Here is a 14,283-nt window from a genome sequence, read left to right on the forward strand (position 1 = left end):
TTTAGTATTACATTTTTTGTCTTTCAGTTTCATCAACTTAAAGCCCTTTGAAGTCAATGGGAGTTTTCCCATTTATTTTATAGGTTTTGCCTTTATACCTCCTCAAGAGACAGTAGACCGGATCACCTGATTTACCTTCTGTGTTCTATTAATTCTTTTGCATACCCTTTATCCCATCCTTTTATTTGTCTCCTCTCTAAACTGAATAGGCCCAGTCTTTTCAATCTATTTTCATAGAGAAGTTTTTCCATATCTCTAATAATTTTCATCACCCATTTCAGAACCCCCTCAATTTCTTCTGTATACTTTCTGAGATGGAGTGTACTAGATATCTACAATATTAACTTGCCTCTGGTGTTCCAGGACAGTATCTGAGTTTATTGAGAGAGTGCATGATTTCATTAGCACCTCAGCCGACCCCATTTATTCTTAAATTCCTTCAGAACTCTTGGGCAGATTTCCCATCTGATCCTGTTGGCTGCTTGTTCCCTAATTTATCAGTTTGTTCCAGCACCTTGTTTTTTCACATCTGAATCTCTGACAACACCGCCATTTTATGACCTTAAAAGAGTAGGTTCAGGTTTGGTATACTCCCAAAAATTAACTGTGGTGGAGACTGATGCAACATCTTTATCTTCCTCAATAATTTCCTTTACTGCCTAATGATCCTGTGGGTCTACTGTATCTCATGCAGGCTTCTAATGTCTGAACTAAAGAAAAATAATCTCTTGATATTTATTTGTATATCTTTGACTTTCCTCATCAAATTCCATCTACGCCAAATTTCCATCTTATGTATTGCTTGCTATGGTTTACACTTAGTTCTATTGGTTTCACTAACGTAGGATTTATATATCTTAATTACATTCTGCTTGGTTTCTGAGCAGCTTGAAAGAATTCAACAGAAAAAAATCCCTCAGTTTTTACATAACGAATTACGTTTAAACTGCACATTAAAAAAAGACACAGGAGCATTTATCAGGATGTTTGTGGGCTCAGTGGTTATGTGTTTAAAAAATATTTTGTGGAATGGCTTTGTCCCATGACAGAGATTTAGAAAGCTAAGGATTCAGATTCCAGCTGAGATTCAGGCCTATAATCTTGTTTGAAATGTTCCCTTTCATAATGCTACTTGGCTGCAGTATATCTGTAGTTGGGAGCAGTGGAAAAGAAGCCGGCTAGAGTCTTTCCCGCAGAAAAGACCATCACCTGTTGGGGCCCTCACTGAGAAGTGCTCAGGGACTATTCCAGCAGCAACAGCAGCAAAAGCAGCAGCCTCTGAAAGTACTGCCCACCATTCCATAACGGATACTTGTACTTCTGGAATGCACTTCATTTTTGAAAGGAACTTTGTACTGTAGAGAAGGCTAGTTTTCTTTCTTTTCTCCTGGAGGCTGCTTCTGGTAGTTTTTAAACCTGCAGTTTAAAAGTTTTCAAGGAAAGCTTGTGAAGTAGGCAGGGACAATGGAGGAAAATGAAAGCCAGAAATCTGAGCTGTGCCTGGCTTGTTCAACAGACAGCAGACAGATGAAGGGTAAGTAACAGAATCAGTCGAAGATGGAGTTACATTTAAACATGTCCCTCATTGCTGCTTTTTATAACTAGAGGTAGAGAGAATAAAAAGTGTGCTTCTTGTGCATGTGACTTTTGAAGGTTTGCCTGATACTTTGGGGATTTTTATGTTTAACTTTCTCTTTAGAGAGATTTTTATTTAATAGCTAAAGCAGAGTGTATATTGATGTCACATTTTGTGACACATTAAGCAATGTGATATGGAGTGTGCTACTTCCTTAGGGAAGGATAAATACTATCGGCTGCCTTTTAAATTCTCTATACTCCCAACAGCAGAAGCAGAGAAACACTTCATTTTATAGAAGCAGTATTGAGATTGTTGTTTTTTTTCAATTCCTATTTTAGAACACACAGATCTACAGTAGATTGTCATGAGATTAATTTACTTTGTGTGAAACGAGTTGGGTTGATTTTTGGAATGAAGCCAAGAAATTATGAGCATGGTTTTCATGTAAGGTCAGCTGTGGTTCATTTGTACAATTACCATTGCACTGTATTTTGTCTGAAACCTAATGCAAACAGTTTCCTGATGTATTTTTATGTAGGGTATTCCACTCTGTACAAACATTCAGGTGACATGACAGATAGCTAATCTAAATTTATCTCTTATAAGTATTTATAGAACACCAATCATGATAGCTTTTGTGAACACTTCCAATACACATGCATGTATTGTATTTCTCATACAGATTTCAGTGAAACATATATGCTCCTGTGTTTGTATAAAATAAACATAATATGTTTGGTTATAAATGGTAATTGAAAATATATTTTGGTATTTCACAATATTAAAAGTCGGTAATATCTGTGACTATCATATAGGTGGCATACTCAGAAAAAGCACATAATAAACAAACAAAACTCCAATGTGGTCATTAATACTGTTTGACATTCTGCCAGATCATAGCAAATATGTGAGCAATGGGTAACTCATAGTCCACCCATATCATTTGGGTGTGTGTATGTGCACACCTTTGTATGTACGGAGAACAAAATGTTCACTAAAATGTGTTCCTGAATTGCAAAAAGAAATAACATGCTATTACCATACTACTCATGCAAAATATACTGAAATTCATGTGATGGCAGAAAGCAGAGGTCAGTCTGGACCAGCTCCTGAAACTGGAAGATCCAGGTCACAACAATTAATCCAAAAGATTATCATGATGGAGTATCATGGACATACCACTTGTAGGCCAAAAATTAAGTTAAGTTAATTTTTCCTGTCAGTTTTCTCCATTAAATTATATTTCCTATAGTGATGGATGAATCTCAGAAAATTTTGAATTTGGGTTTAATTCAGATAAGCACCCAGTTCCGATTTTCAAGCCTTTTGAGCACTAACCCAGTCCCCACAAAGCCTTTATCCAGTTATACAACACACCCCATTTGCCTACCCTCCACCCACCAGGATAGCAAACCTTCTTAGAGGAAGGTCCAGCAACCCACTTATTTCTCAGGTAAAAGGTCTCCTCTTCAAGAGCATGACAGGCTTATCATATGCCTATCTCTCAAATCCTCAGAACATTCTCTCTCACCTACCCCTTTTTAAGGGGTGATACATTTATCCTCCTCCTGCCTACAACCCATGCAGTCTTCTAGGGACAATCAGATGATCCTTTACCCATTACAAAGTTTTTTTGGGGGATGGTTGTTAGGCTGACTCTTTCCTCAGTGCCCTCTCATCCCATATGTATTTTCTAAGGTATGGAAAGCGTGCCCATTCTGCTGTTCAGTAGTAGCAGGATCCAGAAACTTGCTGTTGGATTACGCTGCTTCTGACCCTATGATCTTTGCATGCACCCGGAGCTAAAATGCCCCAGTGTGCATTGTAGTATTTCACAATCACTGCTCTTGCCTTCCCCCAAGGTGACCTGCCACCAGGTAAGAAGTGCAAGGGAAGTACATTTAGGGGGGGATTTGGGAAGGGGATCTCTAATGCAGACATTCCAGAGCTTCAGAAAGGGTTAGAGTTCAGTTTGTTTCAAATTTCAGGCGGGGGTGTGTGTGTTATTTTATTCAAATTAGTTTGCCGGATTCCTAATCAACATAAGTTGTGCACCAAAAGAAAGCAATAGGGACTGCAGTGTTTTGTAGTATGTTACATGTCTGTCAATGCCATGAAAAGAATGTGTCACGTAACATCTGTATTAATAACCTAGCCTAGACATGGCAAAGGTAACAATTAGTTTGCATTTGTTTCCTTTCAGTAATGTGTGGGGGGAAACTGTTACATTTTGGATCATTTTAGGAATTGAATGTTTTTCTCTCACATGCAGTGCTAGAAAAGGCTAACACAGCACCATGCATTTTGGTTCCTTCTTGAAGTCTCCATATATAACAAATAATAGTAAAACACTTCAGTGTTTCTGAGTCTCTTCATGCTGACAGAAGAATCTTTAGATATCTCTAAGAACTCAAGTGAGGAGTATGGATAGGTCTTGCATGAGATGTAGAAGCAGGATTACAAATTTAATGAACTTTCTGCTGTGTTTTGTGTTATACAGGTTAAGGTATATCTACACTTATGGCAGTGTGTACAGTACAGACACTGCACACCCAGGTAGCATGGGTATAAACAGGGCCGATGGGGGGGGGGGGGCGGAAAGCCGGTACAAATTACGGGGGCCTCGCTGTCCGGAAGGGGGCCCAGCTTCCCCCCCACCCTCGTCGGCCCTGTTTAGCTGGTCCGCCCTTGCTATGGGGCCTGAACCTGCTCTCGGCGGCCCTGGGTATAAATAACAGTGTAGACAGTGAGGGACAGCTTAGGCGAGTAGAGTGCCCTACATGCCTGAACCCTAGGGTGTGTACCATACACAGCTCTCTACGTGCCCAAGCAGTGCCTGCCATGTCTATACTTCTGTTTTTAGCAGTGTAGTCTCTCATTGTCTCCCTGCAGCCAAAGCCTTTCCTCACTGCAGCGAAAGGCTCTGTAAGCAAGGAAAGGTAACAGGTAAAGGCTCTGGCAGCTCCCCACTACTGGAGCCTTTCCCTGCTGCCAGAGCTTTCATAGAATCATAGAATATCAGGGTTGGAAGGGACCTCAGGAGGTCATCTAGTCCAACCCCCTGCTCAAAACAGGACCAATCCCCAACTAAATCATCCCAGCCAAAGCTTCGTCAAGCATGACTGTAAAAAGCTCTAAGGAAGGAGATTCCACCCTAGGTAACCCTTTCCAGTGCTTCACCACTCTCCTAGTGAAAAAGTTTTTCCTAATGTCCAACCTAAACCTCCCCCACTGCAACTTGAGACCATTACTCCTTGTTCTGTCATCTGCTACCACTGAGAACAGTCTAGATCCATCCTCTTTGGAACCCCCTTTCAGGTAGTTGAAAGCAGCTATCAAATCCCCCCTCATTCTTCTCTTCTGCAGACTAAACAATCCCAGTTCCCTCAGCTTCTACTCATAAGTCATGTGTTCCAGCCCCCTAATCATTTTTGTTGCCCTCGGCTGGACTCTTTCCAATTTTTCCACATCCTTCTTGTAGCGTGGGACCCAAAACTGGACACAGTCCTCCAGATGAGGCCTCATCAATGCCGAATAGAGGGGAATGATCACATCCCTTGATCTGCTGGCAATGCCCCTACTTATACAGCCCAAAATGCCGTTCTCCTTCTTGGCAACAAGGGCACACTGTTGACTCATATCCAGCTTCTTGTCCACTGCAACCCCTCGGTCCTTTTCTGCAGAACTGCTGCCTAGCCATTCGGTCCCTAGTCTGTAGCAGTGCAGGGGATTCTTCCATCCTAAGTGCAGGCCTCTGCACTTGTCCTTGTTGAACCTCATCAGATTTCTTTTGGCCCAATCCTCTAATTTGTCTAGGTCCCTCTGTATCCTATCCCTACCCTCCAGCATATCTACCATTCCTCCCAGTGTAGTGTCATCTGCAAACTTGCTGAGGGTGCAATCCACGCCATCCTCCAGATCATTAATGAAGATATTGAACAAAAACAGCCCCAGGATCAACCCTCGGGGCATTCCACTTGATACTGGCTGCCAACTAGACATGGAGCCATTGATCACTACCCGTTGAGCCCGATGATCTAGCCAGCTTTCTATCCACCTTATAGTCCGTTCATCCAGCCCATACTTCTTTAACTTGCCGGCAAGAATACTGTAGGAGACCATATCAAAAGCTTTGCTAAAGTCAAGGAACAACACGTCCACTTCTTTCCCCTCATCCACAGACCCACTTATCTCATCACAGAAGGCAATTAGGTTAGTCAGGCATGATTTGCCCTTGGTGAATCCATGCTGACTGTTCCTGATCACTTTCCTCTCCTCTAAGTACATCAGAATTGATTCCTTGAGGATCTGCTCCATGATTTTTACAGGGACTGAGGTGAGACTGACTGGCCTGTAGTTGACCGGATCCTCCTCCTTCCCTTTTTCAAAGATGGGCACTACATTACCCTTTTTCCATTCATCCGGGACCTCCCCCGATTGCCATGTGTTTTCAAAGATAATGGCGAATGGTTCTGCAATCACATTCGCTAACTCCTTTAGTACCCTCGGATGCAGCACATCCGGCCCCATGGACTTGTGCTCATCCAGCTTTACTAAATAGTGCTGAACCACCTTTTTCTCCACAGAGGGCTGGTCATCTTCTCCCCATGCTGTGTTGCCCAGTGCAGCAGTCTGGGAGCTGACGTGGTCGTGAATACAGAGGCAAAAAAAAGCATTGAGTACATTAGCTTTTTCCACATCCTCTGTCACTAGGTTGCCTCCCTCATTGAGTAAGGGGCCCACACTTTCCTTGACTTTCTTCTTGTTGCAAACATACCTGAAGAAACCCTTCTTGTTACTCTTAACATCTCTTGCTAGCTGCAACCAGGGCCGGCTCTAACTTTTTTGCCACCCCAAGCAACAAAAAAAAACCAAAAAAAAATTAGCGCCGCCCCACCGCAACAACCCCCCCCCGAGTGCCGCCTCGCCAAAACAAAAAAGACCCCCAAAACAAAAAAACCAAGCGCCCCCCCCGCCGAAACAAAAACAAAAACCCCTGAGCCACCACCCCGACGAACCAAAAAAAACAACAACAAAACCCAAGCGCCGCCATGCCAAAACAAAACAAAAAAAACGGAGCACTGCCCCACCACCCCAAGATTAGCTGCCCCTTAGAAGATGCCGCCCCAAGCACGTGCTTGATCGGCTGGTGCCTGGAGCCGGCCCTGGCTGCAACTCCCAAGTGTGATTTGGCCTTCCTGACTTCACTCCTGCATGTCTGAGCAATATTTTTATACTCCTCCCTGTTCATTTGTCCAATCTTCCACTTCTTGTAAGCTTCTTTTTTGTGTTTAAGATCAGCAAGGATTTCACTGTTAAGCCAAGCTAGTCACCTGCCATATTTACTATTCTTTCTACACATCAGGATTGTTTGTTCCTGCAACCTCAATAAGGATTCTTTAAAATACAGCCAGCTCTCCTGGACTCCTTTCCCTGTCATGTTATCCTCCCAGGGGATCCTGCCCATCAGTTCCCTGAGGGAGTCAAAGTCTGCTTTTCTGAAGTCCGGGGTCTGTATTTTGCTGCTCTCCTTTCTTCATTGTGTCAGGATCCTGAACTCGACCATCTCATGGTCACTGCCTCCCAGGTTCCCATCCACTTTTGCTTCCCTTACTAATTCTTCCCTGTTTGTGAGCAGCAGATCAAGAAGAGGTCTGCCCCTAGTTGGTTCCTCCAGCACTTGCACCAGGAAATTGTCCCCTATGCTTGCCAAAAACTTCCTGGATTGTCTGTGCACCGCTTTATTGCTCTCCCAGCAGGTATCAGGGTCCCCCATGACTGAAGTCCCCCAGGAGAACCAGGGCCTGTGATCTACACACCACGGTGACAAGTGTGAACGCAGCCTGCTTTTCACTGTGGCATGTAGCTACACATACCCTAAATTCCACAGCAAATGTGGACAAGGCCTGTATTGTATCCTCAAGGAAGTGCTCACAGCTGCTATTGTGACCCTTACATTAGGGGGTTTGTGTGTGAAGGGTATATATGTAGCCATGTTTATGCCTAATACTCAGACGTCGTCTGAGATGGCCCTTGTTCAACTAGAAATACAGAACGTCTTTTTGCTTGGCACTTCCATTTCAAAAAGTTCAGAAATATAATATCTATATTTGGTGTGTGATGGATTAAAAATGACAGATTATCCCTCTTACTGGAGATTCATTGATGTGGGTGCACAGTCTACAGAAACCTTTTGAACGTTGATGCATTTGGAAGAGCCGCATTTCTTTATTGCAAACAAAATACCCATTTTTACCACTTCTTTCAAACAAATCTCAGTGCATCTGGTGGTAGGATTTCTCCCTGCGTTTTCAGAAAGCATCATCACAAAGTTATTGAGGTTGGGAGTTTTTGTAATTAAGTTACACATGGAAAATTTGCGTTGTCCAATAGACCTCAACGTGTGGCTGCAGCTCTGATGTTCTGACGTTGGAGACGCTTTTAGGAATGCTGGCTTGCTCAAAGTCAGCTAAAGATTTAAAAACTGCATTGATTGTGGGGGTTTTTTTTGGTTTTTGCATATTTAAAGGAACATGTTGAGGAGGCAAATGTAGTATGAAAGTCTAGCTTTGAACTCTAGGGCCTCCTACATGAGAAGTGTATATTGCCAGTTACCGAGAGGTATGCAAGACAGGTAAAAAAAAAAATTATCACTATGAAGGAGTATGATGTTCTGAGTCTGCAGCAAGTCATCCTTCTGTAACTTTTATGTAGTGTTTCTCTTTACTAGAAAGTTTGAATTTGGATGCAGATCTAAACTTCTCAAGGGTTAGGAATATAAGAACATAAGAACAGCCGTGCTGGTTCATACCAGTGGTCATTTTAGGGCAGTATCCTGTCTTCTGACAGTGGCCAATTTCAAATGCACCAGAGGGAATGACTGGAACAGGCTATCATCGAGATCCATCTCCTGTCATCCACTCCCAGCTTCTGGCAAACAGAGGCTAGAGTCTGGTGATGGGTGTGGAGCTGTTTGGGTTCAAGATTTAGGTTCAGCATGTCACAGAGATAGCAGCCAAATTCACACTTCTCAAAGTTTAGTGACATTTGGATTTGGGCTTTTATTTCAGGCCTATCTCTACTATAATAGGTATAATGATCTATAAGTAGAGAACTCTGTTATTACTCTAGTGTCCACAAGTTGCTAGATCAGTGGTTCTTCTTTGAGTGCTTGCTCATGTCAATTCCAAGTAGGTGTGTGTGTGCCACGTGCACAGTTGTCGGAAGGTTTTCCCCCTAGCGGTACCTGTCGGGTCGGCTGTGGAACCCCCTGGAGTCACACCTTCATGGCAGTATATATAGATCCCTACCTACCCATCACCCCCTCAGTTCCATCTTACCGCCAGTGACGGTCGTTGGAACAGCTCTTCTCTTGCTACAGCAAGCGATCCCCTAGTGGACTTTTCTTGTTGTACCTGTAAATAGTTGAAAACTTAGTATTAGTTAGTTCTAGTAGTTCATGGTTAGTTTAGATACATTTTAGTTGGGGGTTTCCCTCCCAGGGACCAGGGCATGTGGGTCCTGTCTGAAGCCTATGCCAAAGGAAGACCCACATGACTCCTACTTAAAGTGTTTGGGGGAAGCACATCAGACTGAGAAGTGCAAAATCTGTAGAGGCTTCCACCCAAAGACTAAGGCCATGTCTACACTTACCGGGGATCGATGCTGCTGCGATCAATGCAGCGGGGGTTGATTTATCAGGTCTAGTGAAGACCCAATAAATCGACCACAGAGTGCTCTCTGGTAGAGACTCTGGTAGACTCCGGTACTCCACCGGAATGAGAGGAGTAAGATAAGTCGATGGGAGAGCATCTCCCATCGACGCAGCGCAGTGTAGACACTGCAGTAAATTAACCTAAGCTACATCGAATCCAGCTACGTTATTCACGTAGCTGGAGTAGCATAACTTAGGTCGACTTACTGCAGTAGGGTAGACAATGCCTAAGAAGGAGAGGGACTTCAAGCTGAAAGTGTTCCCCATGGAGTCAGTCCTTCATCCCCAGCCAGCACAGGTGGCATCTGACCCCAAGCCCAGCACTTCGGTGCAAAGCGCACCGTTCTCACTAAGAGAGGCCATGGCGCCGAGAAAGGACTCTGGCTCCAGAGACCCTCTGCACCACCATTCCCCAGTGCCAAAGACCTCCTCCAGTGCAAGTGTCCGGCGCCGCTCCCATTCACTGGTCCCGCACAAAACAAAGAAGACTGACAGAGGTTGCTCTCCCACTACAGCAGTGGAGCGGGGAGGCACCTAGCGGGGTGCGTCCCATGCCAGGACACCCTGCTCCGGCTCCAACTCAGCCAGCACCGTCAACTCTGGCCTCAAAGGGAGGTCCATCGAGTCCGGTTCTAGTGGAATCCCTGATGCGGGAGTGTCGGGAGGAGGACTTAGACCTTCCCTCCACGCCGGAGACCTTTGAGGTGGCTAGAGACCTCATAGCAATGACGGCGCAATCCCCCCCATGGGCACCAGCTCTGGCACCAGCATCGCAAAGAGGCACAGTGCCTTCTAAGGGCAAGCCAGTGATGATGTGGCACTGTTCACCCTCACCTCGGCTCTGCTCCCCGGCACCATCTCACTCCGCACCACATTAGTCACCAAGGTCGGAGTCCTCGTCGGACTTGGAGGCAGAGTCATATGCCTCTAGGCAAAGCCGGCACCGTTCTTGGCACCGCTCCAGACAAGAGGAAGGGCAGCCATGGCCTATGGTGCAATGGCCACCACAGTGGCAGGTGCCAGCTCTGTGGCCCTTCTGGACCCCGTGGGCCTATCACCTAGTCAAGGGCCAGGGTACAGACTCTTGTCAGTGGTTTCAGAGGCACGGGCCCCTCCATCATCGTCATCTTTAGCCTGGGAACTTCCACAAGGCCAAGAGATGGGCATACAGGCCAGCACTGAGACCGCAGTGTGACCTGGCACCGGAGCCGGTACTGAGATGAGCACGGGCCTGGAAACCAGCACCTATGTAGGTCATTCAGTACAGGGGGTATCCCTGTGAGCCAGAGGATCAGGAAGACCCAGTGCCACCACGGGCATCATCCTCCCCTGATGAAGCAGTGGCGGGCACATCTACCACTCTGCTGGCCATGGACAACAGATCCCACCAGGAGTTGCTCAGAAGGGTGGTACAGAATTTGGGCATGGAGGCAGAGGAGGTGTCAGAGAAGCCCGACACCATGGTTGACATGCTCATGCCTGAAGGTCCCTTTAGGGACCCCTCATTAAGATGATCCATAAGACTACTAAAACATTGTGGCAAATGCCCACCTCTCTTCCCCCACCATGGCCAGATGGGTGGAGAGGAAGTACTTTGTGCCTTCAAAAGGGTATGAGTACCTGTTCACTCCTCCTCATCCGGGCACTCTGGTGGTGGAGGCTGCCAAACAAGGAAAGGCAAGGACAACCGGGACCAACTCCTAAGTCCAAGGAGGCAAAGAAGCTGGATCTCTTCAGTAGGAAGGTGTATTCTACCGGGGGGCTCCAGCTGCACATTGCCAACCAGCAGGCGGTCCTTCGCTGCTACCGTTTTAACTCTTGGAACATGTCCAAATTCAAGGAGCTACTGCCGGCAGACTCCTGCTCGGAGTTTGCTGCTGTCCTTGAGGAAGGTAAGGTAGTCACGAGGACCTCCTTACAGGCCTCCCTAGATTTGGTGGACTTGGCTTCCCATACTGTGTCGACAGCCATTGCCATGAGAACCACCAGTTCATGGCTTCAGGTGTCAGGGCTCCTTCATGAAGTCCAGCAGACAATTCAGGACTTGCCTTTTGACTGTTTAGGGCTTTTCTTGGAGCAAACAGACTCTAGGCTCCACAGCCTGAAAGACTCATGGGCGACTCTGAAGTCCCCAGGGCTTCATATGCCAGCCTTGCCCAGAGAAAGCATTTTAAGCCGCAGCCTGCCACTTGCTTCTACCCTGCTCCCTCTAGACAGGACTATAGCAGGAAGCGGGGCAGGAGTAATAGACTGAGGACCTCTCAGCCCTTCTCTAACCAGGGCCAGGGTTCAGCGAAGCAGCCCTCAGCCTCCAAGTCAAACTTTTGAAGGTGTACCCAGGGGTGACGCACCAGTTCAGATCCCAGATCCTTCCCCTCCCTTTGTGAACCGTCTATCCCATTTCAACTCAGACCAATGTGTCTTGAGCATGGTAGAATTGGGATGTTCCCTCCTGCCTTCCCACCCTCCTTCCCCATCCCTCTTCAGGGACTCTTCTCAGGTGCAATCACTGCTACTGCTCGGGGAAGTAGAGGAGGTCCCTCTAAGTTCAGGGGCAGGGAGTTCTGTTCCAAGTATTTCCTAATTCCAAAGGCCAAGGGTGGACTCAGACCTATTTTAGTCCTGCGAAAACTCAACAGATTCATGAAGAAGATAAAGTTCCGCATGGTCTCCCTGGCTTCTATTGTCCCCTCCCTGGATCCGGGGGACTGGTACGACACCCTCGACATGAAGGACGCATATTTTCACATGTCCAGGGCCGGCTCCAGGCACCAGCCGACCAAGCACGTGCTTGGGGCAGGGCGGCACTCGATTTTTTATTTTTTATTTTTTTATTTTTTTGATTCGGCGGCGTGGTGCTCGGAGCGGGGGGGGACTTCGGGCGGCGTGGTGCTGGGGGAGGGGCTTCGGGCGCCGCGGTGCTCAGAGGGGGGCAGGGGCTTCGGGCGGGGCTTGGGGGCGGGGCTTCGGGCGGCGCTGGGGGGCGGGGCTTCAGGTGGCGTGGTGCTGGGGGGGGGGATGTGGGCAGCGCGCACGGGGGGGGGGGGGAGATACAGCAGGGCGGCTCTCTTCTTTTTTGCCTGGGGCGGCAAAAAAGTTAGAGCCGGCCCTGCACATGTCCATAGTCCCGTCCCACAGATGGTTCCTCCGCTTTGTGGTCAGCACTCACTAGGAAGAGTCAGCAGTTCTGTTCTTCCTGAATCACAGCCTGGGCTCACTTGCAGACACCTTTCTTCTCCTTTGGAAGGGGCACCTGCTGTATCCATTCTCACCCTTCTCGCTTGTACACAAGGATCTGCTGAAGGTCTGAAGAGAGGGAGCATCAATGGTCTTGATAGCGCCAGCATTGCCATGTTAACACTGGTTCACCACACTTTTAGACCGGTCGGTGGAACACCTATAACACTGCTCCTGGTCCTGGACTTGATCGTGCAGAATCATGGCTGCCTCCAGCATCCCAATCTAGAGAGACTGCACCTCACAGCATGGAAACTCCGTGGCTAACTCCTTTGGAGCTCGCATGTTCAGACTCCGTTAGGGAGGTTCTCCTTGGCAGCAGGAAACCATCCACTCGAGCCACTTATCTGGCTAAGTGAAGAGATTCTCAATCTGGTCTCTGCAAAGAGACACCCCGTCATTACAGTCATCGATTCCTTTCATTCTGGACTATTTACTGCACCTGAAACAGCAAGACCTGGCAGTGTCGTCAATAAAGTTGCACCTGTCCACCATCTCAGCTTTTCATCCCAGTTCTGCTGGCCGGTCAGTATTCGCTAACCCCATGGTTGGCTGCTTCCTCAAAGGACTAGATTAGGGGTTCTCAAACTTCATTGCATTGCAACCCCCTTCTGACAACAAAAATTACTACATGACCCCAGGAGCGGGGACCAAAGCCTGAGCCCACCAACCAGGTGAGATGGGGGCAAAGCCTAAGCTCAACCCCTCCACCCCAGGCTTGGGGGCCAAAGCCAAACCCCAAGGGCTTCAGCCCCAGACAGGGGAACTGTAACCTGAGCCCCTCTGCCCAGGGCTGAAGATGAAGCCTGACCCCACCGCCCAGGCCCACGCGAATCAGAACATTTTCTTCCAGTGATCTTCCCTAAGCCACATGCTAGTTAAACCAGGAACAGATGCTCCACTCCCTGGATGTCAGATGAGTGTTAGCTTTTTACATTGAAAGGATGAAGCCATTTTGAAAGTCGACACAGCTCTTCATTGCAATTGCTAAGCGGATGAGGGGGCTCCCAGTGTCCTCCCAAGGGATCTTGTCATGGATCACGGCCTGTATCAGGGCATGCTACAACCTAGCAAAGATACCTGCCACAGCCTTGACTGCACACTCCACAAGGATGCAGGCATCCTCAGTGGCGTTCCTGGCACATCTCCCCATTCAGGGCATCTGCAGGGCAGCAACATGGTCATCAATCCACACCTTTACATCGACTATGCCATTACTCAGCAGGCTAGAGACGATGCAGCATTTGGCGGTGCTGCAGTCTGCGACTGGGTGAACGCCGACCCCTCCTCCTGGGAATTGCTTGGGAGTCACTAACTTGGAGTCGACGTGAGCAAGCACTTGAAGAAGGAAAAATGGTTACCTACCTTTCATAACTGTTGTTCTTCAAGGTGTGTTGCTCATGTCCATTCCAAGACCCACCCACCTCCCCTCTGTCAAAGTATTCTGGCAGCGGGTCAGCATACATTCCCATGAAGGCGCAACTCCAGGGGGTTCCACAGCCAACCCGACAGGTACTGCTAGGGGAAAAACCTACCAACAACTGCATGTGGCGTGCTCACACCTACTTGGAATGGACATGAGGGGGGCAGGGATAGCTCAGTGGTTTGAGCATTGGCCTGCTAAACCCAGGGTTGTGAGTTCAATCCTTGAGGGGACCATTTAGGGATCTGGGACAAAAATCTGTCTGGGGATTGGTCCTGCTTTGAGCAGGGGGTTGGACTAGATGACCTCCTGAGGTCCCTTCCAACCCTG

General features: G+C 47.3%; 1 protein-coding gene across 10 annotated transcripts in view; it reads left to right on the forward strand.

The window, feature by feature from the left end:
* The first annotated feature begins 1,341 nt into the window (after nt 1–1,341).
* Nucleotides 1,342–14,283, forward strand: part of KIAA1217 (KIAA1217 ortholog) — a 253,350-nt gene continuing 240,408 nt past the window's right edge. For all 10 annotated transcript variants that reach the window (XM_024215983.2, XM_024215987.2, XM_024215992.2 and 7 more), the window contains exon 1: nt 1,342–1,534. In XM_024215983.2, coding sequence (XP_024071751.1) covers nt 1,465–1,534 — 70 coding nt within the window. In that variant the 5' untranslated portion in view covers nt 1,342–1,464. The remainder of the gene's footprint in view (nt 1,535–14,283) is intronic.

Source organism: Terrapene carolina, unplaced genomic scaffold, assembly GCF_002925995.2.
Source record: "Terrapene carolina triunguis isolate 2854851 unplaced genomic scaffold, T_m_triunguis-2.0 Scaffold84, whole genome shotgun sequence".
Classification (NCBI taxonomy): domain Eukaryota; kingdom Metazoa; phylum Chordata; order Testudines; family Emydidae; genus Terrapene; species Terrapene triunguis.